General features: G+C 40.2%; 1 protein-coding gene across 1 annotated transcript; it reads right to left on the bottom strand.

The window, feature by feature from the left end:
• Positions 1–897: 897 nt before the first annotated feature.
• Positions 898–24,357, bottom strand: LOC120443535 (von Willebrand factor A domain-containing protein 5A-like). Its single transcript, XM_039622392.1, has 16 exons — positions 24,343–24,357; positions 24,045–24,124; positions 23,828–23,972; positions 23,365–23,444; positions 23,160–23,274; positions 22,847–23,025; positions 20,419–20,430; positions 12,063–12,118; positions 11,536–11,548; positions 10,167–10,387; positions 7,468–7,506; positions 5,086–5,118; positions 4,631–4,666; positions 1,900–2,045; positions 1,260–1,380; positions 898–1,138 (listed from the first exon to the last, which is right to left on the bottom strand). Exons 1-16 carry the CDS (start codon positions 24,355–24,357, stop codon positions 1,059–1,061), a joined length of 1,371 nt encoding a protein of 456 aa, XP_039478326.1. The 3' UTR covers positions 898–1,058.
• Positions 24,358–25,004: the final 647 nt, after the last annotated feature.

Below are 25,004 nucleotides of genomic sequence, written 5' to 3' on the forward strand. Positions count from 1 at the left end.
TTATTGATGTCATTTCTTTTTATGACAATACGTTCTTAAATTATGTTTTATTTCTCACAAAAATGAAAAGACAGATTATGGAAGAAAGTCTAGCCAAAGAACAGAGTTGGCTCTTAGACTTTGAGTATAGGAGGCCCTCAGCAAAACTTTTTAAGAGAATAAGAAACACAAAACATTCCTTAGATAAGGAGGTGTGCTCTGACAGTGCAGCGCAGCACCCAGAAAGCTATTTGGCATTGGCAGAGAAGACTTGGCAAGTTATTCATGAACACAACCCTGGTACTCAACTTTGCTGCTGATCAAATATATTGTTCTTACAAATGTGGCACCATTTCTGGGGAAAAAAACTCATTTTCTAACAATATACAATTTATTGCCAAGAAACATTGTTACAAAAAAAGAAATAAGAGACCAAACATAAATTTCCTAACTTTTTATGCTAAGTATTATTTGGAAAGTCATTACAAAACAGTCAGTTTTTGGAAATTCACATTCAACTTGAACAACTATCATAAGTAAGCAAACATGAATGAAGACTATGTGGTGACTTAAAATATTCAAGGACCAATCAGTGTCAATTAGCAGAATGAAAGTGTTTTATGGATAAAATTCTAACACTGTAAATAGTTATTTTAAATTTTTAGCTCTATTCACTCCAATTCACTGAGGACCGTCTTGAAATTGTCCTGAACTGAAGCCATTTTCAGAACTATAACAGGAAGGGAAAAGACTCTTCTTAGATTGGTTTTGGTGTTTCTGTGTGAAAGAAGTAAAAGTATGAACATAATCGCCATCTAGTGGCAGAGAAAGGGAATTAAAACACTTTCTGAATGAGCTGCCACAGCAGTGGTCCAATCTTTTACTGTGTTAGGAGTATTCAGATAATTGTGCACACACTTTTTTTCCACAATGGTAAAACCAAAATTAGGTACATAATTCATAACAAATAAACATGTAAAAGGGGTTGATGATATAAAACAGCTCTGTATCAAAGGCAGTGTGGAGTAAGTAGACCTGCTTCTGTTCACTCTGAAGATGAAGCTACTTGAAGAAATCCCTCAGAGTCCCAGAGCTTCTTTCTTCACGCTGCAACCCAGCAGGACATTTCCAGCATCCACACACTCTGACACACACGGTGCTAAAAACACAAAACAGATATTAAAGGAGATATTAATGTGTGTGGGGGGGAGGGGGGCTGATTGTAGCATGAAACAGTTTTTTAAAGCTGTTATTTTATCTGTCACTATCATTGCTAGTACCATTCTGAGCACGGAGCCATGAGGCAGCCTTCACAGCCAGAAGCCACTCGTCCTTGGCTTCCATCTTGAAACCATGAAGCCAGATCAGAGCCAGAATGGTGGCCCACACTTCACTGCTGGCCTAATTCACCAAATCAAAGACAATAAAATAAAACAGACAGAACACACATTTTAATTTCTACAACCAGTAATATTAGATATGTTTGTGTACTTCTTTGTCACACGGGGTCACCAAGGTGGGCAGCTCTGCATATTTGATTTGGCAGATTATTACACTGGATGCTCTTCCTGATGTAATCCCAAACTGTGATATCATAAATGCTCTAAAATAATGTGCTGAAATATTTTTACAACATTTGATGAGGAAAATAATTTCTGCTGTGTGGTTTCTGGATAATATCAGACGCTGGTGCAGCTCAGTGGGAGGTTAGGAGTGTGATTACCACCAGTGTTTTAGCTTCTGATATGCAGATGTTTATTCTCAGGCTGTGAGGCAGACCTACATTTAGTTTGACTTCAGTGTCCTTGTTTTATGGTGTGTTTTTAATTACATCATGTGGTTTAGTTCAAATTATAGAATCAAATCTGTTTTATCTCACATTATCATTTTGTGTTAATATTTAAATTGACAGCATGGCACCTTTTCAGGCTTTGACTTTTCCACCTCCTCGTTGGTCTTTCCCAGTGCAGCAGTCAGAGCTGGATCAAGCAGCCAGCAGCCAGACGCCTTCTGGAGGGAGACTAACTGCAGCAAAGGGTCTCTGGGTGGCTGCTCAGGCACAGCAGCTGGAAAATCAAAGATGAAACAAAAACAAAACCCGATTATGGTGCTAGATGACAAAACAGAACTCTACATGATAACCCAGAGCATAAAACACCGCACTGTAAACTATGCAACAGATAAATATTATTTTATTCATTTGAAAATTACATCTTAAAACTGTAATAATTACATAAGAGCTCCACATCAAAAATCAAATGTTTACAACAGTCTGAACTTATTAAAGAAAACTAAAACTGGCAGCACCACACCATCAGTTAAAGTGGTTGAACTTGAATGAAGAGCGAGCCATTTGGCTGGTAGCAAGAGATACACATGAAACTATAAAGACTATGAAAAACAAAGAAACTATGACTTTCTACTATGACATATGCTATGATTTAAACTATGACTAGACGTGGAAACACAGACGTTCTGACAAAGACAGAATAGAACACAGACTAAATACACAGAAGGAGAGATCGGGGGAAGTGGAAACACATGAGGAAACAGCTGACACAAATGCACATCATGACACACTGGGGAGGTGTAAAACTAAGCACGCCGACCAAGGGAAACACAGGACCTTTACTAAATAAAACAGGAAACGTAGACAAGACAATACCAGCTTAACAGACTTGGCACACATGAAAAACTAGACAAGAACCCAAACACAGAAACTATGGAGACAATGACTAAATAATGGCTGACTTTATCCTCAACTAAAACCTAATTGAAAACCACACAAACAATAATTGTCATGGTTCCGGGACTTCTACCTGATATTTTGTTTCTTGTATTGTTGTCATTTGATGTTATTATGTTTTAGGTCCACTGTTTATTCTAAGGGTTGCTAGGTTGTTCTGTTAAGGTGTTTCCTTATTAGATTTCCCCTCGTGACCTTACCCCATGTGTCCCCCTCCACGTATCCGAGTCCCCATGCCTCGTTTCTCCTTCTTGTGTTTTATTCCATGTTTTCCCCAGCCCGTTATGTCTGTGCTCTCCCCGTGTTCTCTCCTCCCCTCCTGTCTGCGCCTCTGTGTACTTCCTGTTTTACTTTGACAGTCTCCCGTCAGTATGCGTCATGTTGTGTTTGCTCCTGCCCTGTCTCGTTATGATTATCTGTGTCAGCTGTGTTCCCCGTGTGTTCCCATGTCCCTCGTTATCCTTCTGTGTATTTATGTCCGCGTCTCCCTCCATTCGGTGTCGCCTCCTCCCTCATGACTGTGTGCCCCTCCATGTGTTTCCTCGTGAGTCAGTTCCTCTAGAATCTCCCAATTTGGTTTTGTATTACTTTGTATCGTCTTTCCCTTCTGTCAGCAATAAAGCTATATTTTAAGTTCAGTCCTGTTTCCCGTGAGTTTGCGTTTGGGTCTGTGACAAAGTGGAGGAGCAGTTGCAATGCTCTCCATTTGTCCCATATGTGTTTACTTTATTTTGCACATTGTACACATTATTCTGTTTCTATGTATTTGCTATGATTTGCTATTTGTCAAGTAACATTGCTTCACTCACTATCCCGGGTTTGTTTGTGTAAGCGTTCTGTTGCCGGCAAATCAAACATTCTGCAAATTAAGACAAATACTAAGTTATGTTTCTTTATATTTTATTATGTTACAGATTAAGTCATTTGTTCATACTTACTTTGTTTGTCTTTTCAGTTTTCATGAGGGTCAGGTGTGGGGAAACGCCCGCCTGGCATTTCCTCATTTTAAAATCCTGATGATGTCACACATGACCAGATGCAAGGGGGAGGAGAGGTGAGCTGTGTTACCAGAGCCATGTTATGTTGAGTCTTGTTAGTTGAATTGATTTGGGGGGAAGTTTTGTTAAGTTACATTATATTAAGTTCACTGTAAATAAATTGCTCAACTTGGAAATCTGAAATGCCTGCCTAGTCTGCTTCCCTACCACCTTCCTTGACGTTCGTGTCTGACTACCTCACAGGGTCCAATTCCTGCCTGCATACAGCCTGATCATGACAATAATCACAAATCTAACATAAGACAAATACAAACTACACTCAGAGCGCTGTGTCAGAGACCCAGCCTGTGACAAATAGAATATGTGTTCAGAATTATTTGTTACACCAACATTAATGTTAGCCTGATGTTATTAGAGAATGGTAAGATTAACATTAAAGTGTTGTTCCACATTTTTTATTTTTATTATTCCTTTTTTTTTTAAAGAAAATTAAATGTCCATTTTATTTGAGAAAAACACAAACAAAACAAACAAAAATAAAACTGCAGGTTTACAGTAAAAATGATCAGATTAGTGAGCTGAATCGTTTATGCACAATTAGTAAATTGTGCATAAACGATCAGTATTTATTCAGGTTTGTTTTGTATGCATTTGTAAAATAATTTTAGGTGTGGTCAGATTGCTTTGTGTGTAGATTGAAGCACACAAATCATTTTACACATTTGTAAAGATTCATTTACGCTTTGGGATCATATCGTACAAATTTGCAACCCTTTTGAGACATATTTCTCTACATACATATGTTACTTATACACATACATGTATGGAGGACCACACTATGTGATTACTACCATATGAATAAAAATGCATTTAATGTAATTACTTTAACTTTGACTAAGTGTTTTACCTTTGTTTTGTACAAGTCCTCCTCCAAAGCAGAGTCCTGCATCACGATGTTAAAATCATAAAAGAAAAGAGTATGGCATGAGATGAAGACATTTGAATTATTTAAGAAGAAATATTAACTTTCTCGCATCTGAGGTTATAAGTGACTTGCAAATTATTACAAACTGTAATATATATATATATATATATATATATATATATATATATATATATATATATATATATATATATATATATATATATAAAAAAAAACCTCAAGCTTCTTCCCTTTCTGTTTAAAGATACAGCCCATTACAATGACTATCAAAGCAAATATTGCTTGTTCTTACAGTATTGCTTATTTAACATCTGAAATAAGTTTTAAAAAAGAACATAACGGTTTGTTTCCACATCTACAGATACACACATCTACACATTTACGTAGATGTGCAGATGTGTCATTTAGGGCTTACTTACCTGATTCAACTGGCTCAACCAAGAAGTCCCACACTATAATGTAAAAGATAAAGAAAGAATTAAAAAAACAGAGTCAGTACATTTCACAAGAATTTGCTAAGGAACACTAAATTACTGACTTTTTGATATACAAATAGAAAACAAATGGTATGAAAGTATTTAAATGTATATCAATAATAATGACAATATTACAGTCATGCTACAGTTAAAATTTCATCTTAACATGTAATGTCTTTACATCGTACTAAGTTTCTGGCTTCTGAGAGTCTTACAGCAGGTTAGAATATTACTACAATATTTAAACTGTATTTAAATCTACATGTTGATAAACACCACCTATATTTAATGGTTCAAGTTTGGACACACTGACTCATTAAATGGTCTTTTTCATTGTTTTTGTGCAGTGGAGAAGAAAACTGCACAATATGGAAGGAGCTACATGATCACATATATAATATATTACATTTCTAATTATTTACTAATTCAAAAAAGTTGGTTTCACAGGGAGGAATTGCAGCTGGATTATGATGCTGATATGGAAATGTTAGGAAAATTAGACATTTCATTTGCTGTTTAGATCAGTACGTTTATGGCTTCTGAGGTCATTATGGTGACTTGAAACTTATCATAATTGGTAGTATAAATAAAAACTTGCACGTCTTTAGTTGCTGACTAAGGATACAGCCAATTATAACAACTGGGAAAACAAATACTGCAGCAACTGTCCAGTGAATGTTTGACATTTCACATTTCAACTTCAAAGTTCAAATACAAATATGTTGGTTTCTTTGTTTTTATTTTCAGAAATGCACATGTGTGTAGATGTGTGTTGTCACTCAGCTTCTGCTTATTTGAAGCACCAATACAACCTATGTAAAAAAAAAAAAAATCAGGTTGAATGTTTGCAACAGAGTGAACATATTAGAGAAAAATAAAAACTGGCATTACCACAACCCCCATCAAAATTGATTAATGAACCTTAAACAGGCTGAGGTTATCAGGTAAAATTTTCCACTTCGGGACACAGCCCATTACAAAGACTATCAAAGCAAATACAGCAGCTATTTGCATGAAGTATTGCACATTTAACATTTCAAATTAGTTCAAGTACAAATGTGTTGGTTTCTTTATTTTTATTCTTCATAAATGCACATGTGTGTAGATGTGTGTTGTTGCTCAGCTTTTACGTACCATCAAGTAGAACCAAACTAGGCACTACGCAAAAAAAGAAAAAAATAATCAGGCTGAACATATTAGAGAAAAATCAAAACACCACACCGTCCAGCTATAAAATTTATTAATCAACCTTAAACAAGCTGAGATTATCAGGTAAAAGTCTTCACTTTGGGACACAGCCCATTACAAAGGCTATCAAAGCTATAATTAGTATTGAGCTCCTAAACGATAAAAAACAAACAAAACAAGTTCCAGACATTTAATGTCTTACTTTTTAACATTCACAGGCTGATATGCAAATATAACACAAATAGTACAAACACTGTTTAAAATATATACAATGTTTATCTGTTCAGTCTGGTTGTTCCATTTTCATGTCATAACCTTCCTGACATGTCTGCCAGTAAAGTTTCCTCACCTGCATCCTGTTCTCTGATTGGTCCCTGCTGTATTTATACATCATGCTTAAAACTCTAGTTTATATAATTATCAATTTCTAATGTGTTCTCTAGTGTTTTTTCTTTCCTGTTTTTTTTTTCTTATTATGTGGCCATTATGCATTAAGCGCTGTCTGCCACAAAACCACTCAGCCTCGGTTCAAGTTATAATAAAAAAATCTTCCCAGAGGATTAGCTAACAAAAATAAATAAACTAGTAAAATAACAGAATCCTAATATTAATGCAGTGCCTCACAGGTATTATAATAAGTAGTATTTAAAGTGTAAAAGATGTTCACCAATATTCTGAAATATAAACTCCCATGAAGTCCAGATGAAACATATTAGGTCAACAATTGCATAAAAAGTTGATTACTGACTTAATACAATAATAATAATACAAATACTACAAACAGTATTTAAAATGTGTAAATCTTTGTGTGTTTAATCTGGTTGTTCTGTTTTCATGTAAGATAGGATAAACTACTACTGGATTGTGATATTACTGCAATGCCTCACAGGTTAGCAGTATTTAAAGTATAAAATATGTTCAATAATATTCCAAATATAATAACAGAAACATTTTGGCTTGCTGACTCAGGATACAACCCCTTGTAATGACTACCAAAGCAAGAACGACCGCAACTGTACACACAGTATTTATTATTAAACATTTTGAATAAGTTAAAACAGAAATGTGTTTCTGTTTATTGTTAGAAATGCATTGATGTGCAGATGTGCGTTATACTGATATTCAGCTTCTACTTACTAGTACATGGTCCTAAACTCTTTAAAATGGGGAGGGCACCTAGGATGTAAAAAAAAAAATGGGTCAAAATATTTAATAAGAATTTGTTAAAAAGAACTTGATGTTATTTTAGGGATGTAGACATATAACACAAACAATACAAACAGCATTTAAAAGGTGATATGATATCTTCCTCTATTCAGTCTGGTTGTTCTGTTTTTATGCCCCAACTCCTCTGTCATTTCACAACTTACTGCTCTCACCTCCCTGACATGTCTGCCAGTAAAGTTTCTTCACCTGACCCTCTTCTCCACTCACCTGCATCCTCTTTTATTATTGGTCGCTGCTGTATTTATGCGACTTGTTCATTATCCTTTGCATGGCCTATTCTTAATTACTCACTGCTGCTTAAGCACGCATTGGCATGGATTTACACACTATTATGTAAACAAAAGAAATTTAAAAAAAACAAAAAAACAAACAAGTTAAGAAATTTAATTTCTTAAAAAGAGCAAACACAGTACATTCACTTTGAACATTATTAAAGTGATTTACAAATACTACAAACAGTATTTTTTGTTCTCTCGTGTTTACTGTTTTTTCTCCTATCGGTATCGTGATTCCTTTTTTCTATTGAATCTCACGTTTTGCTTTAACCAACTTTTCATTGTATTTGTATTATGACTGGATCCTGTGAAATGACTCTGTTAGTCTGCTATTGTACTCTTTTCATTCAAGTTCAGCTTTCTTCATCTTCAAACTGTGGCTGGCAGAATTTAGTTTTTTATTTTGAAATAAACTCCTTCCCTCCCCATCTCCAGCTGCCTCCCTCTTCCCGCTCCACCACAATCACTCACACATGCAGGGCCTTGGGGTAAAGGTGTGTCACCAGGGTGCAGGGGAGGCACCCCCCCCCCTCTGTCCCCTTCTGGCTGCCTGTGCCTCAATTTTATCCCACAACTTAGACATTCACATTACTCACACTCTCATAACACATACATATAGGACCTTGGGGGTGGGCATGCTACACGGCATCCAGAAGACCATCAGGGTGTACAACCTCACCTCTGGCGCCGTCGCCCACCTCTGAATTTTAAATACACGTATACATTGAGGGCTAGCAGGAGGGGCTATACGCTTACCTGCTGCTCTCTGGCAGGTAGCCCCATGCCCTCCTGGGTTTTAAATGCACCTTAGAACACACATGCATCAACACTACATATGAGCGGGTGGAGGGAGGTTTGGAGTCTTCACACCCCCCCGTTCTTTGTTGCCTGTTGGGGCGGGGGGGCTGGGAAGAGGAGTTGGCCATCCGATTGGGGTCTGGAATGTGGGGCATCCCTGCTGCTGCGGATTCGGGGCGGTCTGCTTCTCCCCACCCCAGGGAAGAGGGTAAGACTACCTGGGTCTGGGCGCAGTTTCCCCCTCCAGGGGCAAGGGTACCTAGACCTGGGGTTTAGAGTACGCTTGGGGAGTGTGATTGTGTGTACAGTGTCTCTTTATGTCTGTCTCCATGTTGGGTGAGTGCTGAATATTTGCATATGAGAGCATGAGGGTGGGAATGGATGTTTGTATCTGTGTGTGCCTGTATGTCTGTGTCTATATGTTAGGTTGGGTATCAGACGCCACCTCTCTGGGGACATCTCAGGCCCTCCAAGGTATGGAGGCCAATCTCCCCCCACCACTCCCCCTGCCAGTGGCAGACACCCTCAGACATCGGTGCATTGGTGGTTCTTTGTGTCCGGGGATGGGCGTCCAGGTACACACCGGCTCACTCCTGGTGGCTGCTTGTCGGGGCCTGGAGCCTGGGGCTCGCTCGGGCCCCTTCTGGGGTGGGGTGCCCTCGGCCTCTAGGCCTGGGGCTCGGTCACTCTGGCACAGCTGGCTGCCGGCGGGGGCTGCCGTCACTGCAACCCCCCCTGGCTTCTGCTCCGCGGCTGCTGAGTGACCCCTCATCTGGGGCTCTCCTCAGCTCTTTCTGGGAGAGTGGCACGGTTGCCCCTCCGTTTGTCTTCCTTGGTCTCTTGTGCTCTGAGGGTCTCTGTCTTGAGTCTTGATCTCCTCCATACCTGCTTCATGACCTGGAGGACGGGGCTATGGCCCCCCACACCGTCTAACAGATCATTACATGAAGGAACTTTTTAAATACAAGCGCGCTCATGCTCACAGGTGTACACACGGGTGCTCACACACACAAACTACACCCTTTTTGGCTCCTACCTCAAAGCACACTGTGCGCTGTCGATCCTACGGGCTGCACAATAATATTCAATATATAGTATTTACTGTTATATTCACATAGATCATCGCGATGATGTTGTTTATTATATTGCTCTCTTTTTTTTTGCTTGTTTTCTCTTTTTTCTTTCTCAACAGGTGATCCAGGTGATTGATATATGTAATTTTCTGTCTGTTTGTTTTGTTGGTTTTTGTTTTTTGCCCTTTATCACCGTTCCTCTTCCCTGCTGTTTTTCTTTCCATCTTTCCTTCTCCCTTTTATTTCCCCCAGGCATGTCTGTCCCATGTGTAGCAAGTGAAAATAGAATAAAATAAACAATAAAAGCAAAGGTGAATCAAATAGACTAATACGGCAAGGCCGGGATGGTCCATTTGGTAAAGTAAATCCGTGGGGCATCTTTCTTTGCCTTTAGACAATAATTCTGATGGCAAAAGAACCAAACGGGACAGGCGAAAAAAAAAGAAAAAAGAAATAAACTCACAGGCTGTTGGAATATTTCTGCACACAAGAGGTCCTTGAATCACTTTGCTGTTTTCTTTGTTGACAGCAATAAAGGCAGTGAAAGAACTGTTCACTTCTGATTGGACACTGAGCTGCACCACCTTCTCCTTCACTCCTCCATCTTGCTGACCTCGGCGATCTCTCGCTTCCATCTCTAGAGAGTGAATCAGAGTCCGAGCACCCAACCTGTGGACTGTTAGTCTGCAGGCAAGAAGGAAAACATTACAGAGTCATTATGTTTGTCATTTTTGTTTGTTTCATTACATTACACTCTCTTCTGGGTTTTACCTTTGACACTGGCACCCCAATCCGGTCTTTAAGTGATGACGTGACGAATCCTACTTCCGGGCCTAAAGTAGTCTGCGTTTAATATGGCTTTTGTGTTGTTAACATGTTTAATGTTTTGTGTTTTCATCTATTTAATCTCAAAAAGTTCCTAAAAACAGTCAGTGATCACTGTTGGCCTCCCTCGGCTTTTATTACCGCTAATCATTTTAAAGCTCAGTTTTTAAAACCTTACGATGTAACTACAGCACAGCCCATGCAGCAGTATATGAATGACTAACCTCGTATTGTAAATGGATTTTCAGTTGTTCTCCTGGCTGAAGTTTGGTCCGTTTACAGCATCCTACCATGCGATTACATTTGTTCCTGACCTTCGAGAATCCTCACGTTAACTTTTATCGAGTGGAATAAAAGTTAGCGTGTTTATATTATGCTCACATAGCTGTGTCGCTAGCGGTCACTTAGCACATCGTTATATACCAGCTAGCCAAACTTCAGTAACCCTACAAACGTCACTGTTGTTTAGTTCTCTGTCTTCATTTATGTTGGAAGTGATAGCAGAGCTGTACGTTGGAATTTGTTTCCAAAATTACTCAGTCAGGACATGCTATATTATATTTAGATGGACGCTAGCGAGCTAACTTCCTGCTAATTTCTAACTCTGTTAAATGTCATAAATTCCATTTTCATGGATGCCTGGATGTTAAAGTCAATTGTTACACCTGGTAGAGCAGAACGCTGATCATTTTATTACAGATGAAAGACTTTAGACAGTTTTTCAACTCTCAGTAATGCCACAGTGATCGTTTGATTTATGGACCTGCAGCGGAGTTTGAGCCCAGACATGGCTAGTGACGTCAGACTTAAAGACCGGATAGATTCTTGCATATGGTAGGAAAATGCATGAAAATATACTATATACCGAATCACCTCAACTGGTTCCTTTCGATGTGGAGAAGCAGCAGCTCTACTGTGAGCCCCTCCCGGATGGCTGAATTACCTCACTCTATCTCTAAGGGAGAGGTAGCCTCCCTTCAGAAGAAGCTCATTTCCCCCGCTTGTACCCGCAGTCTTCTTCTTTTGGTCATTACCCACAGCTCGTGACCATAGGTGAGGGTAGGGACGTAGATCGACTGGTAAATTGAGAGCTTTGCTACACTCAGCTCTCTCTTCACCACAACGGACCGGTGCAGCGTCCGCATCACTACAGCCACAGCACTAATCTCTCTGTTGATTCCTGCTCCCTTCTCCCATCATTCGTGGAAAAAGAATCAGAGACACTTAAATTCCTCCACTTGGGCAGGAACTCGTCCCTGAGCGGGAGTGGGCACTCCACCCTTTTCCAGCTGAGGACCATGGCCTCAGATTTGGAGGTGCTAATTCTCATTTCCGGTGCTTCACACTTGGCTGTGAACGGTTTCAGTGCGACCTGGAGGCCATCACCTGACAAAGCCAACAGAACCCGAAGCACCTCCCACGGGACACGTTCGAGGGCCAAGTCCGCAAAACACATGTAGACGTGTTGGGCAAACTCCCATGTACCCTCAAGTAACTTCGAGAGCGTAAAAGAGCTGGTCCAGTGGTCCACAACCAGGACGAAAACTGCATTGTTCCTCCTGTATCTGACGTTCAGCTAACGGATAGACTCTCCTTTCCAGCACCCTGGCATAGACTTTCCCAGGGAGGCTGAAGAGTGTGATGCCCCTATACAGGGAGTGCAGAATTATTAGGCAAGTTGCATTTTTGAGGAATAATCTTATTATTGAACAACAACCATGTTCTCAATGAACCCAAAAAACTCATTAATATCAAAGCTGAGTGTTTTTGGAAGTAGTTTTAGTTTGTTTTTTAGTTTTAGCTATTTTAGGGGATATCTGTGTGTGCAGGTGACTATTACTGTGCATAATTATTAGGCAACTTAACAAAAACAAATATATACCCATTTCAATTATTTATTTTACTAGTGAAACCAATATAACATCTCCACATTCACAAATATACATTTCTGACATTCAAAACAAAACAAAAACAAATCAGCGACCAATATAGCCACCTTTCTTTGCAAGGACACTCAAAAGCCTGCCAACCATGGATCCTGTCAGTGTTTTGATCTGTTCACCATCAACATTGCGTGCAGCAGCAACCACAGCCTCCCAGACACTGTTCAGAGAGGTGTACTGTTTTCCCTCCTTGTAAATCTCACATTTGATGATGGACCACAGGTTCTCAATGGGGTTCAGATCAGGTGAACAAGGAGGCCATGTCATTAGTTTTTCTTCTTTTATACCCTTTCTTGCCAGCCACGCTGTGGAGTACTTGGACGCGTGTGATGGAGCATTGTCCTGCATGAAAATCATGTTTTCTTGAAGGATGCAGACTTCTTCCTGTACCATTGCTTGAAGAAGGTGTCTTCCAGAAACTGGCAGTAGGACTGGGAGTTGAGCTTGACTCCATCCTCAACCCGAAAAGGCCCCACAAGCTCATCTTTGATGATACCAGCCCAAACCAGTACTCCACCTCCACCTTGCTGGCGTCTGAGTCGGACTGGAGCTCTCTGCCCTTTACCAATCCAGCCACGGGCCCATCCATCTGGCCCATCAAGACTCACTCTCATTTCATCAGTCCATAAAACCTTAGAAAAATCAGTCTTGAGATATTTCTTGGCCCAGTCTTGACGTTTCAGCTTGTGTGTCTTGTTCAGTGGTGGTCGTCTTTCAGCCTTTCTTACCTTGGCCATGTCTCTGAGTATTGCACACCTTGTGCTTTTGGGCACTCCAGTGATGTTGCAGCTCTGAAATATGGCCAAACTGGTGGCAAGTGGCATCTTGGCAGCTGCACGCTTGACTTTTCTCAGTTCATGGGCAGTTATTTTGTGCCTTGGTTTTTCCACACGCTTCTTGCGACCCTGTTGACTATTTTGAATGAAACGCTTGATTGTTCGATGATCACGCTTCAGAAGCTTTGCAATTTTAAGACTGCTGCATCCCTCTGCAAGATATCTCACTATTTTTGACTTTTCTGAGCCTGTCAAGTCCTTCTTTTGACCCATTTTGCCAAAGGAAAGGAAGTTGCCTAATAATTATGCACACCTGATATAGGGTGTTGATGTCATTAGACCACACCCCTTCTCATTACAGAGATGCACATCACCTAATATGCTTAATTGGTAGTAGGCTTTCGAGCCTATACAGCTTGGAGTAAGACAACATGCATGAAGAGGATGATGTGGACAAACTACTCATTTGCCTAATAATTCTGCACTCCCTGTAGTTGGAGCACACCCTCCAGTCCTCATGTACAAGCAAACTTTGTACGAACAAAGTTGGGAGCATGCCCCCTCCTGTTCAGGCATGACTGCACACCAGTAGACAAAGCAAAGGTTCATAAAGACATGGATGAAGTCGACTGGCCTGCACAGAGTCCTGAACTCAACCTGATCAATGACCGACCTCACAAGTGTCCTTTTGGAAGAATGATCAAAGCTTCCCAAACTATTTGTGTATCTGAGTCTCAGTCTCAGTCTAACTTTGTTGTTTTGTTGTGGGAAGGGAGTCTCTGCCTTTGAGTCAGACAAGTAGCTGCAGCAAAAAAGTCAACACTGTCACCTTAATTTGATCATAACAAGTGTAGAAAAGCTCAGACTGCAGCATAGAATTTGCTGAAAGGGAGGAAAGCTACAATAAGCTGGAAGCGAGTCAAATGTCGATTGCACTGGTAGTTAATTGTTAACGATATTGTTGTATGCATGTTTTCTAGACCACTGAGTCACAGGGTTAAAGTCTACTCATGTTGAGTGGACTTTAACTCTGTACAAAGAGCTTTGTACAGTTTACATACACTCATCATGGGCATGATTCTCCTGGTATTCCTGGAATTTTAATGGTTTCTTTGGATTCTTGTTTTTCCAAGGTGGAATGATTCAAATGAGCTGGCTTATTCACACAGACAGTAATGCCGGTGTTGTACAAAGAAAGTGTGTTATTCAATTATTTTGTGTACAGGGTTCTGGTCATTACACTCTCTCATTCATCAACCACTTCCTTACCCTATTCTTTGACACAAACATGAAATCAAATCCAGTGTCCATCACAAATCATTTCAGTCACACATGCATATTACATATTATAGTTACACTGTGTACACAGCAAGGCAGTTTTTTGGCATAAGGGTCATGCCAAATTTTACCTTTGTATAGCAAATACTTTTCAAGATACATATTTTTTTAGATGGTTCATCAACCCACTTTTTTCTCCACACATTGAAATCTGAGGTAATATTTGAACATGAATAAAAAAATACTGAAGAGAAAACTTTACTATTCAAAGTATGACTAGTGACAATTTCTAAATAGTATTTATTTGAATTTCACAATATTGCAAAATACAAAATAAATATTTTGCAGAATACTTTTTAACATGATATTCTTAATAAGAAAAATAAAGAAAATGGTATCTCCTTTTAAATTTCATGATGTATTGAGCAAATATGACAATTCCACAAAAACAGTCAGTAGGTTGTCTCTTCAAAATACAACACAAATACTGGAGTCTCCAGATGGTCAAGTGGAAAATATTGTAAAAACTTTTGATGATTTGAAATGGAGTCCCTCAAGTCTCAGAAATGAAAAATATGCACATATTAGTGGTGTGCGGACTGATATTGAAATATCGATTCTTCCGATACCAGTAATTTAGGTTCTAGAATCGATTCTCATATTAAAATATCAATATTTTAGTATTTGTAGTTTTTCATTAACAGGAAGACAGTGGAAAGAAACTATATCATTCTGATCGTCTAAATTGGAAGGAACTACTTCCTCTTACACCTTTCATAGTCATATGGGAAATACGGCTGTATAAATGTGTTGCAGCCCCTGACATGCGCACTCACAACAATGGCTGAGAGTAAACAGAGTCATGTGTGAACATATTTTACCTCCACAAACAGCCAAGACGCAGTTTGCGAAACATGTGGCAAGACAGTGAGGTGTTGTGGCAACACCACTAACCTCGTCAAACACCTCAGAGTAAATCATATCACAGAATATGATGAGCTTATGTTGACGCGAACTGAAGAGGAGGAGGGGAACAGGTGCTGCTGGGGTGAGACAGACGTCTCTGGCGGAGTCCTTTAGTGCTGCAGGCAGGCAACATGCTCAAATAGCGCACAACTTCAAGTTTTTTATTTCTATATGATTATTCTGCATTATTAAGCAATAAAAACAAGTAGTCTGATGTCCTGTAATCATTATGGAGCTATATTATTATATTATTATTACAAGTGAAACATTAAGTTTTTGTACAGAGTATCGGTATCGGATCAGTATCATCGATACCACCCTGAATTTTACTTGGTATCGGATCGGAAAGGAAATCAGTGGTATCGCACATCACTAGCACATATTCTATTTGGACAGGACAATTCACTGAGATTTTTGTTTTAGTAGTATAACTTGTCACATTTACTCACTCAACGTTAAAAGTAAAATTAAAGAGCATATGTTTTCCAAAATTATAGATCCTCATCCATTTTCATGTTTAGGGCACTGAACATTTCAGGGATTTTTCTTTGTTTTTGAGATGGCATCAGATTTCAGTGTCTGAAAAAAAATGCATGAAATTGGGTTAACAGAGCATTTTTCAAAGGAACTTATCTTGAGTAGTATTTATTATTTGAACCTAAAATTTCACAGCACTCATTATATGTGCCCACACTTTGTACCATAGCATTTTTATGAAAATCATATATGGTTGAGCAGAAGTCCTGTGTTGATTTATAATGGAATGACCCACGAGTTAACTTGGTTTTACTGACTGTTTGAAGTTACTGTTTTGACAAGCAGCTAGTAACTTGGGTAGTATAAACATAAACTACCCATCACCTAAGAAATTACTGTGCTGTGCTTAAGTTAACAGTGAGGCTAGTTCCACTACCTAGACTTCAATGTTGTGGTGTTTGTATTGGTATATGAACATGATCCTAAAATAGTTTTAACAGGAGTTATAGTGAAGAAAGGCTGCAGCTTAGCAGAAATCCTCCATAATCAGTTTGATAGACTGTATAAATTATCATTATCCTTTGCAATTAGCCGATTAATTCAATTCCATTAAAATTTTATTTATATTCCACTAATTCACAACTGTAATTGCTTTAAGCCACTTTGCATATTAAGTTACAGACTCTATAATATTAGAGAAAAGAAAAACAAAAACTAGATGTTCCCTATGAGCAAGTACTTGGCAACAGTGGGAAGGAACAACTCTGTTTAAACAGGAATAAACCTCCAGCAGAACCAGGTTCAGGGAGGGCAATCATCTGCTGCAAATGGTAGGGGTTGAGGGGAAAGAGAAGTTTCACTACAAGTTTCTAAGATTTTTAGGGTTGAGGATGATAACCTCGGTTTAGTCTGAATTTAGAAGCAGGAAATTCAAGGTCATCCGGGCCATGTCTTGTCCTGCTGCGAAAGGGCAGCTGTCAATCAGGGAAAGACCAGATGACAGCCTGGAAAGAATGCTGACAGGAGAGAATAGACCCTAATGGGGCTGGTGTGGGTTAGCGCCTCATATCAGCAGGACCCAGTGCTTTTAACATTCTTGGGTACATTGCTACGGAAACCTTAGAGGAGAAGCCCCCAAAAGTTGATTCTGTTCATCTGGATGTAGCGTTTTCAGTGGGAGAAACGTTTCGTCACTCATCCAAGTGACCTCTTCAGTCTTAGCTGACTGCAGGTTTCCCCAGTCTCATAAACAGTATATTTGCATAATGACTGAAACTAGCACCACTGAAGGAACAATGGGCTGGGAGGTCAGTTCCTTCATCATAATTATGTAAATTCTCATGACAATTGATCAACAACTACTGATCAAAGCCCACTGATCAATGGCCATGAGTACCATTCACAGAGAGTTGGGGAATGGCTGCAATCACAGCATTGTAAGATGGTGACAGATGTACCCTTAGGCCCCCTCCTCGATTCAGAGATAGTCTTTCCCTTTTCATGTAAATGACGATGACTCCCTGCTCATACCAGTGTTCCTCCCTGTCCAGGATGTGTACATCCTCATCATTGAAACAGTGTCCACTGACCTGTAGGTATAAATAGACTGGTACTCATGGCCATTGATCAGTGGGCTTTGATCACGAAGAGACCTTCGTGTGGTCTTTTTAGACCTTGCCAACGCCTTTGGGTCAGTTCTGCATGAGATCTTGTGGATGGCCTTGAACTATTTCAGTGTACCAAACCACATCACAGGACTGGTCAAGACTTACTTTCAGGATTTAAAGTTTTGTGTAACAGCTGAGAACACCAGCACTGCCTGGTAGCACCTGGGAATTGGCGTTATATCAGGCTGCACAATTTCCCCTCTAGCATTTATCATGGCAAAGGAGTTGGTCATGCGAGGATCTTGGTGGGTAGTGGGAGGTGAGAGACTCAAGAGTGGCCTTTGTCTTCCTCCCATTAGAGCCTACATAGACGACATGACCATCATTACAACAACAAAACCATGTACTAGGCGATTGCTATAGAAGCTCCAGGAAAACATCGAATGAGCAAGAATGAAGTTTAAGCCATATAAATCTCGCAGCATCTCCATCATAAAAGAAAACTGACAGCCGAGCATTTCTACATCAGTGGAGAACCAATCCCAACAGTCCTAGAGAATTCCATCAAGAGCCGGGGACGGTGGTATAATGCAGACCTCAATGATACCTGGCAACTTGAACAACTACGGCAGAACATGGCTAATGACCTCAGGTGGATTAACAACACTGCACTCCCAGGGAAACTGAAGCTCTGGAGCTTCCAGTTTGGGTTGTTGTCTACTGTGGCCGTTGACAATGTACAAGGTCTCACTGTTGACAATGTACAAGGTCTCACTCAATCGTGCCAATCGACTAGAGAGGCTAGTGAGCTCCTACGTTAAGAAGTGGCTCGGACTGCCCAAATGCCTCAGCAGCATTGGACTCTACAGTGACGGGATTCTGTCATTGCCTATCGGAAGCCTGGTAGAGGAGTTTAGATGTGCAAAAGTGAGGCTTGAGAGGTGACTCACAGACTCTCGGGACCCCATAGTGAGAGGCACTGCTCCCACCCTAGCAACAGGGAGGAAGTGGATGCCAGCCACAGCTGTGCTACAGGCCAAATCTGCTCTTCACCATGGTGACGTGGTGGGTCATGTCCAACAGGGCAGAGGAGGATTTGGGCTTTGAGTAGTAACAGCTCTCTGGCAACAGGCAACTGTAACCAAACATTGAAAAATGGTGGTGGAGGAGGTGTGTCAACAGGAGGAAGCAGCCAGACATGCCAGAGCCGTAGTGCTGGCCAAGCAGTGTCGCTAAATGAATTGGAAGAGTGTTGAAAAGAGGAAACTCACATGGAGTGAAATCTGGGGAATGGAGTTTAATAGGCTAAGTTTCATCATCTGAGCCACATATGATGTGTTGCCTTCCCCCATAAATCTGCAGCTGTGGTTTGGAAAGGACCCATCTTGCCCCCTGTGTACAGTCCCAGCAACACTCAAGCACATCTTGGTTGGTTGCAGGACTAGCCTTATGCTGGGCTTACACTGTGCGATTTTTGGCCCATTTTGAGCCGATTTTTCAGTCGTGCGACTGTTTTGGTGATCGGCCCGAGTTTGGCCTTCATCGTGCATCGTGTAGTATACGTGGGGTAACGAGAAGCGATTAACACCTCACGACCAGCTCCCGATCATCAATCGCTTGGTCGGGAGGATTTCAAACCTGTTTGAAATCCTCCCGACCGTCGTGAGGGTGTCACCGCAGCCGCTCACACTGCGCACGCGCAAACACATAAATGTCGGTGAAAAAGACGGAGTAGCATGGCAGTGCAGCGTGTGATCTGGACACAAGCGATGGAGGCACTTGTAGAACTTTGGAAAGCTCATCTGAGTCTTTTCGATGTGGCATCACAAAATTATCACGACCACAACAACTGTGAAAATAGTTGGATCTACACCGCTGCTCAATCACAGCTGCCTGATCAATGTTTTTCATTAGCAATTTAGCAAAGTTGATGGTGGTGGTGTGCGTCTGTGTGAGTGAAAGACAGAGAGGGAGAGCGAGCGACAGATTTTCTGTTATAACCTTCATTTTTATGGACGCACAGTGTGAGCACTCAGGTCGCATCAGAGCATCGGGCCGTATAGTGTGAGACCCTGCATCGTGACCGACGAACTTCTAAGCCCTGCAAGTCAATCATGCAGTTTGAGCTGAAGCTGAATAACGCGACTGGAAAAATCGCACAGTGTATGCCCAGCTTTACTCAAGGCAGGTACACATGGAGACACAATCATGTCCTCAGGTGTCTACCCCGAGGTATTGTCTCACAATTATAATTTACAACTGAGGAGTGCAAGGAGGTCCTACTTCTCTGACATCATCACCAAAAACAGTCATAATGCTCGGGTCTTATTTTCTACAGTTGACAGGCTAACAAACCCTCCTGTGTCAGTGGCAGCTGAACATCATTCGACCATGGCCTGCAATGACTTTGCCAAATTCTTCACAGAAAAAATCCAAAAGATTAGACAAGCAATTAGTACATCAACAGCAGATCCAGGATATGTACTGTGTCCACCAAAAAACTGTTTAAATACCACGAACCAGTTTCACCCTATTAACAGCAAAGACCTGGAGGACATCTTAGGTCAACTGAACTCCTCCTCTTGCTGTTTAGATGTCCTGCCAACAAGTTTTTTCAAAAAGGTCTCAAAGACTTTGGAGTCAGACCTGTTACAGATCGTAAACTTTTCTTTAATATCAGGTGTGTTTCCAGAACCACTAAAAACTGCTGTAATTAAACCTATACTGAAAAAGGACAATCTTGACAAGACACAAATGAATAACTACAGGCCGATCTCAAATCTCCCATTTTTAAGTAAGATCATTGAAAAAGCAGTTTCTCAACAGCTCAATTACTTCTTAACACAGAATAACTGCTATGATGCCTTCCAGTCAGGTTTTAGACAGAACCAGAGCACTGAAACCGCTCTGACCAAAGTGTTTAATGACATATGTCTGAATACAGACAGTGGAAAAATGTCAGTCTTAGTTTTACTGGATCTCAGTGCAGCATTTGACACAGTTGACCACAACATATTACTCAAACGACTGGAGAACTGGGCAGGTCTTTCAGGAACTGTACTAAACTGGTTCAAAACATACTTAGAAAACAGGAAATACTTTGTATCAATAGGTAACTTCACATCTGAGCAGACAAGTATCACATGCGGAGTTCCCCAAGGTTCCATCCTGGGACCCCTTCTGTTTAACATTTACATGCTCCCACTGGCACAGATTATAAAGAACAACAAAATAAACTATCACAGCTATGCAGAGGACACACAGATATATATCACAATGTCACCAGGAGACCGAGGCCCTGTACAGGCTCTTGGTAAATGCATTGAGGAAATTAATGACTGGCTGTGCCACAATTTTCTCCAGCTAAACAAAAACAAAACTGAAGTAATAGTCTTTGGTGCCAAAGAAAACGATTACAGGTCACCAGAGAACTTCAATCTATACACCTAAAACCACAAACCAGGCGAGAAATTTGGGTGTAGTGATGGATGCAGACCTAAACTTAGAAAAACACATTAAGACAATAACAAAATCAGCTTACTATCACCTCAAGAATATTTCAAGGATAAAAGATCTGATGTCTCAACAGGACCTGGAAAAACTAGTCCATGCATTCATCTTCAGTAGGCTTGATTACTGTAACAGCATCTTTACAGGTCTACCTAAAAATCAGTCAGACAACTACAGCTCATTCAGAACTCTGCTGCTCGAGTTCTCACTAAGACCAAAAAGTGGACCACATCAGTCCAGCTCTGAGGTCTTTACACTGGCTGCCTGTCCGTCAGAGGATAGACTTTAAAGTTCTGATGCTAGTCTATAAAGCTCTGAATGGTTTAGGACCAAAATACATCAGTGACCTCCTGACCCAGTATGAACCTTCCAGATCTCTCAGGTCATCTGGATCCGGTCTTTTATCAGTTCCCAGAGTCAGAACCAGACACGGAGAAGCTGCATTCAGCTTTTATGCTCCATATATCTGGAACAAACTCCCAGAAAGCCTCAGATCAGCTGAAACACTTAGTTTATTTAAATCCAGGTTGAAGACTCACCTGTTCTCTGCTGCTTTTGAATAAATCACCAAATCCACACTTTTAAGCTTAAATTCCAAAACTTACATTTTAACTACTGATTTTATCTACTGTTTTGTTTGTTTGTTTGTTTGTTTGTTTGTTTGCTTGTCTTAATCAATTTTAAATCATGCTTTTTATCTATTTTGTTTTTAATGTCTCTGTAAAGCACTTTGAATCACCTTGTTGTTGAATTGTGCTATATAAATAAATTTGCCTTGCCTTGCCTTGCCTTGCCTACACACTAGTCCCTGAACACTGGATTGGTGGCTCCCCACTGTTTCACATGGGTTAAATACAGAGGACTAATTTCCTATGGGATTAATATAGTATACATTATTATTATCAGGTGTTTACACACACACACACACACACACCACCTTCCTGTGATATACCAGTCAGGTGTGTGTGTCACAATCTAAATACCAAAATTTTGGTTGGTCAAAATTTCAAGATCAGAATCCTGGTTTTTTACTTTTTGCGAAGTAAAATGAAGCAGCAGTTTCTATACCCACTCAAAAATTTAACATTTGCTTAGTGGTAAGTATGATGGATCTTCAAGGAACACTGTTGATGGATTGCAAATGCCAAGTAACTAAACCTTAAGGCTAAAAACTATAACATAAGCACAAAAAAATTAAGAAAATCAAAACCATAAATAACACTAAATGAAACAATATTAATGAAACTCAAGAACACATGAACACTGTGTCACCAGACCCACGACCATGACAAAAAGTCATGATCAGAATGTAAAAAAAAATAGAAATAAAAACCCAAAATGTAAATCATTATTTTCTGTAATGAGGTAAAGAGTAAAACCAAGTGCTTGGTTAAACCAGGTTAAACAAATGTCCCTGATATATGCAGCAATCAGTTTGTGTATCTTAAACTGTCAATCAAGCTGCAGTCACTCAGTCAGCTAACCACAAACTGTCAAAACACCTGACACTTCTCTCAGTAAGCCTGACTATATCTGTGTGAATGTTTCAGTCTCAATATGTTTATTGTGAGAAATGAGCCTTTTCCTTACTGTGAGAAAAGTGTGTAGGTGAACTCAGGTTGCAATACAGAAGTTACTGAAAGGAAAGTGGAACAAGTTCAGCGAGAAGTGAGTCAAACAGTGACTGTGTTTCACTGGTTACCACAATATTTTTGTGTTAAGTGAGATTATTCTCGCCCTCTGTTGCCTCTGAGCTCTGACCCAAAGGCTGATGCTCCCACTTGTCCAGTGAGCTGGAAATAAATCAGTGACCTCTGACCCTGGGAAAGTGTTGTGATTGGTGGAGAGAGGACAGTGACGGACACTTCCTTTGGTAAATCCCATGTGACTGAGATGTCGACCACAGCTGGCTGCAGAGCAAATCGCAGCGACTGCATCACCTGAAAAATAATGAAAACTCTCCAAATATACACAAACAGCTGAAACATTTTACTCACTGCAGGTCTGATCTCAAACATGTATCTGCTGCTGCCGTAATGTTTAACTTCGCTTAAAATTGTGTTTAATGTCTTACTTTTGGTTGCATCCTGTCAGTCCCTGTGGTGAACTGAGCGTGACCACCTCCTTCCTTGGCCATCCCATTGATGAGAGCAGAGCTGGCCCCTTCCCCAATCCCAAAAGAGAAACACCTGCAATACAACAGTTTTCTTTGAGTACACAGAGGACATGTTGGACATTCTGGGAATTGTGTAGATATAGTTGTGTTTTTGTGGTTTCACCTGTGAGAACCTGAATTCTTCTTCACCAGATCGATCACTTCTTTGGTGTTCCCCACCTCTCCATCAGTAAAGACAAACAGCTAGAGAGGAGAGTTGGCATATAAGGACATAACATCAAACCCATAAACACACAGCTTGTTCTGAGAGCTGAGTTTGTTTACCATTTCTGAAATCTGACTGTCTCTTATTGTTTTTTCCTCAATTTAAACAAGTGCTTTATACAACATCTTATTCATACATACTGGTGCATACAAACACTTTTTCTTATTCACATACACACTCACTCTCCTTTGTGTGCACTGGAGCCCAAGAATACTTGAGCATGAAGACTGGGGAAACCAGAAATCAAACCACCAACCTTCTGATTAGTAGACCAAGAGTGAGACTTCAACTTGTTCTACTTCCTGAGCCTTAGCCACACCTAAAGTCCCCCAAAATTAATGTAAAGCACTGTGTGTGTTACCTGTCTCGGCCGACTGGGAATGCAGGGCTGGCTATAAAAATGTTTGCAGGACTCCAGGATCTCTGTTCTTCCAAGATCAGCCTCCATCTGCTCAACTTTCTTCAGAACCCCCTCCATGGTCTGCTGGCTGTACTCCACATTTTTACTGCCATCACATAAGCACACTATACCAAAGACAGCAAGACCTTTCTTGGGCTGATATAAGGGGGAGACTTACGGGAAGATGTGTTCATATCTTGTCCTGAAACTGTAAATGTTGAAATAGCAGCCCGTTGGTAAGCTCATCAACAGCCATTTCTTTAAACATGTGCAGGTGTTACATTCTGTAATATGTACTATATATGGTTAAAACACATCAACAAGCACAGCAAGTATATACCCAAATAATCAAACATTTCAGTGACATAAAACATGTGAATTTTGATTTTATGTACTGTATAGCCTATATAATAAATAAGCATGTAGCCCAATAAGTATAAAATCCTGAAATGTCAAGATGCAGGGAAAAACAGGACCCAAGCGCCGGACATCCTGGTGAGCGACAGTAAATTCATTTACAGTGAATAAACAGTAAATGAAGTGCAAACTGTTCCATACTGTGTGTAAACCAGAACACCGAGCCATACACACACATGCACACACCCTGACGCACACATGGAGAAAAGAGGGACAGGCATCAAACATCTAGGCCCGTCCATGAACAAAAAGACCAAAACAGAAACGAAAAGGCCGGTCGACCAGCGAGGACTGACAGACCATGACAAGAAAACTACACAAGATGGGTTAGTTAGAAATACAAGTCTAACTTACATAAAATGTCAGAAATCTTCACTGTCATGAACAAATGGATTTTTTTCACCAGAAATGTCAACTTAATTTTCTATGATTTATTGTGTTAAATCATAGATATATGATAACAATATGCAATACATTCAGTTCTATAATTTATTTTTGGTGTTAATTGTAGATACTCTTAAAGTATAAATGCTAGTTTATTTTATCAAACAGCATTGTCATATGCAAATCTGTTGCCACCAAGGGTGGCCCATCATTATTTTATGGAACTTTCTCTTGTAACTGTTGCTAAGCCCCACCCACTCAACTCTCAAGCGATCTCATTGGAGATTCTCCACAGATACAATAAGTGGAGTAGAAAAAAACTCTCTCCACAACTGGG

Source organism: Oreochromis aureus, linkage group 14, assembly GCF_013358895.1.
Source record: "Oreochromis aureus strain Israel breed Guangdong linkage group 14, ZZ_aureus, whole genome shotgun sequence".
Taxonomy (NCBI): Eukaryota; Metazoa; Chordata; class Actinopteri; order Cichliformes; family Cichlidae; genus Oreochromis; species Oreochromis aureus.

Coding starts and splice junctions, on each gene's coding strand:
- LOC120443535 (XM_039622392.1), bottom strand. Junction 23,026..23,159: donor CTGACAGGATGCAACCAAAA/GTAAGACATTAA, acceptor ATTATTTTTCAG/GTGATGCAGTCGCTGCGATT. Junction 7,507..10,166: donor CAGAAATATTCCAACAGCCT/GTGAGTTTATTT, acceptor TTTACATCCTAG/GTGCCCTCCCCATTTTAAAG.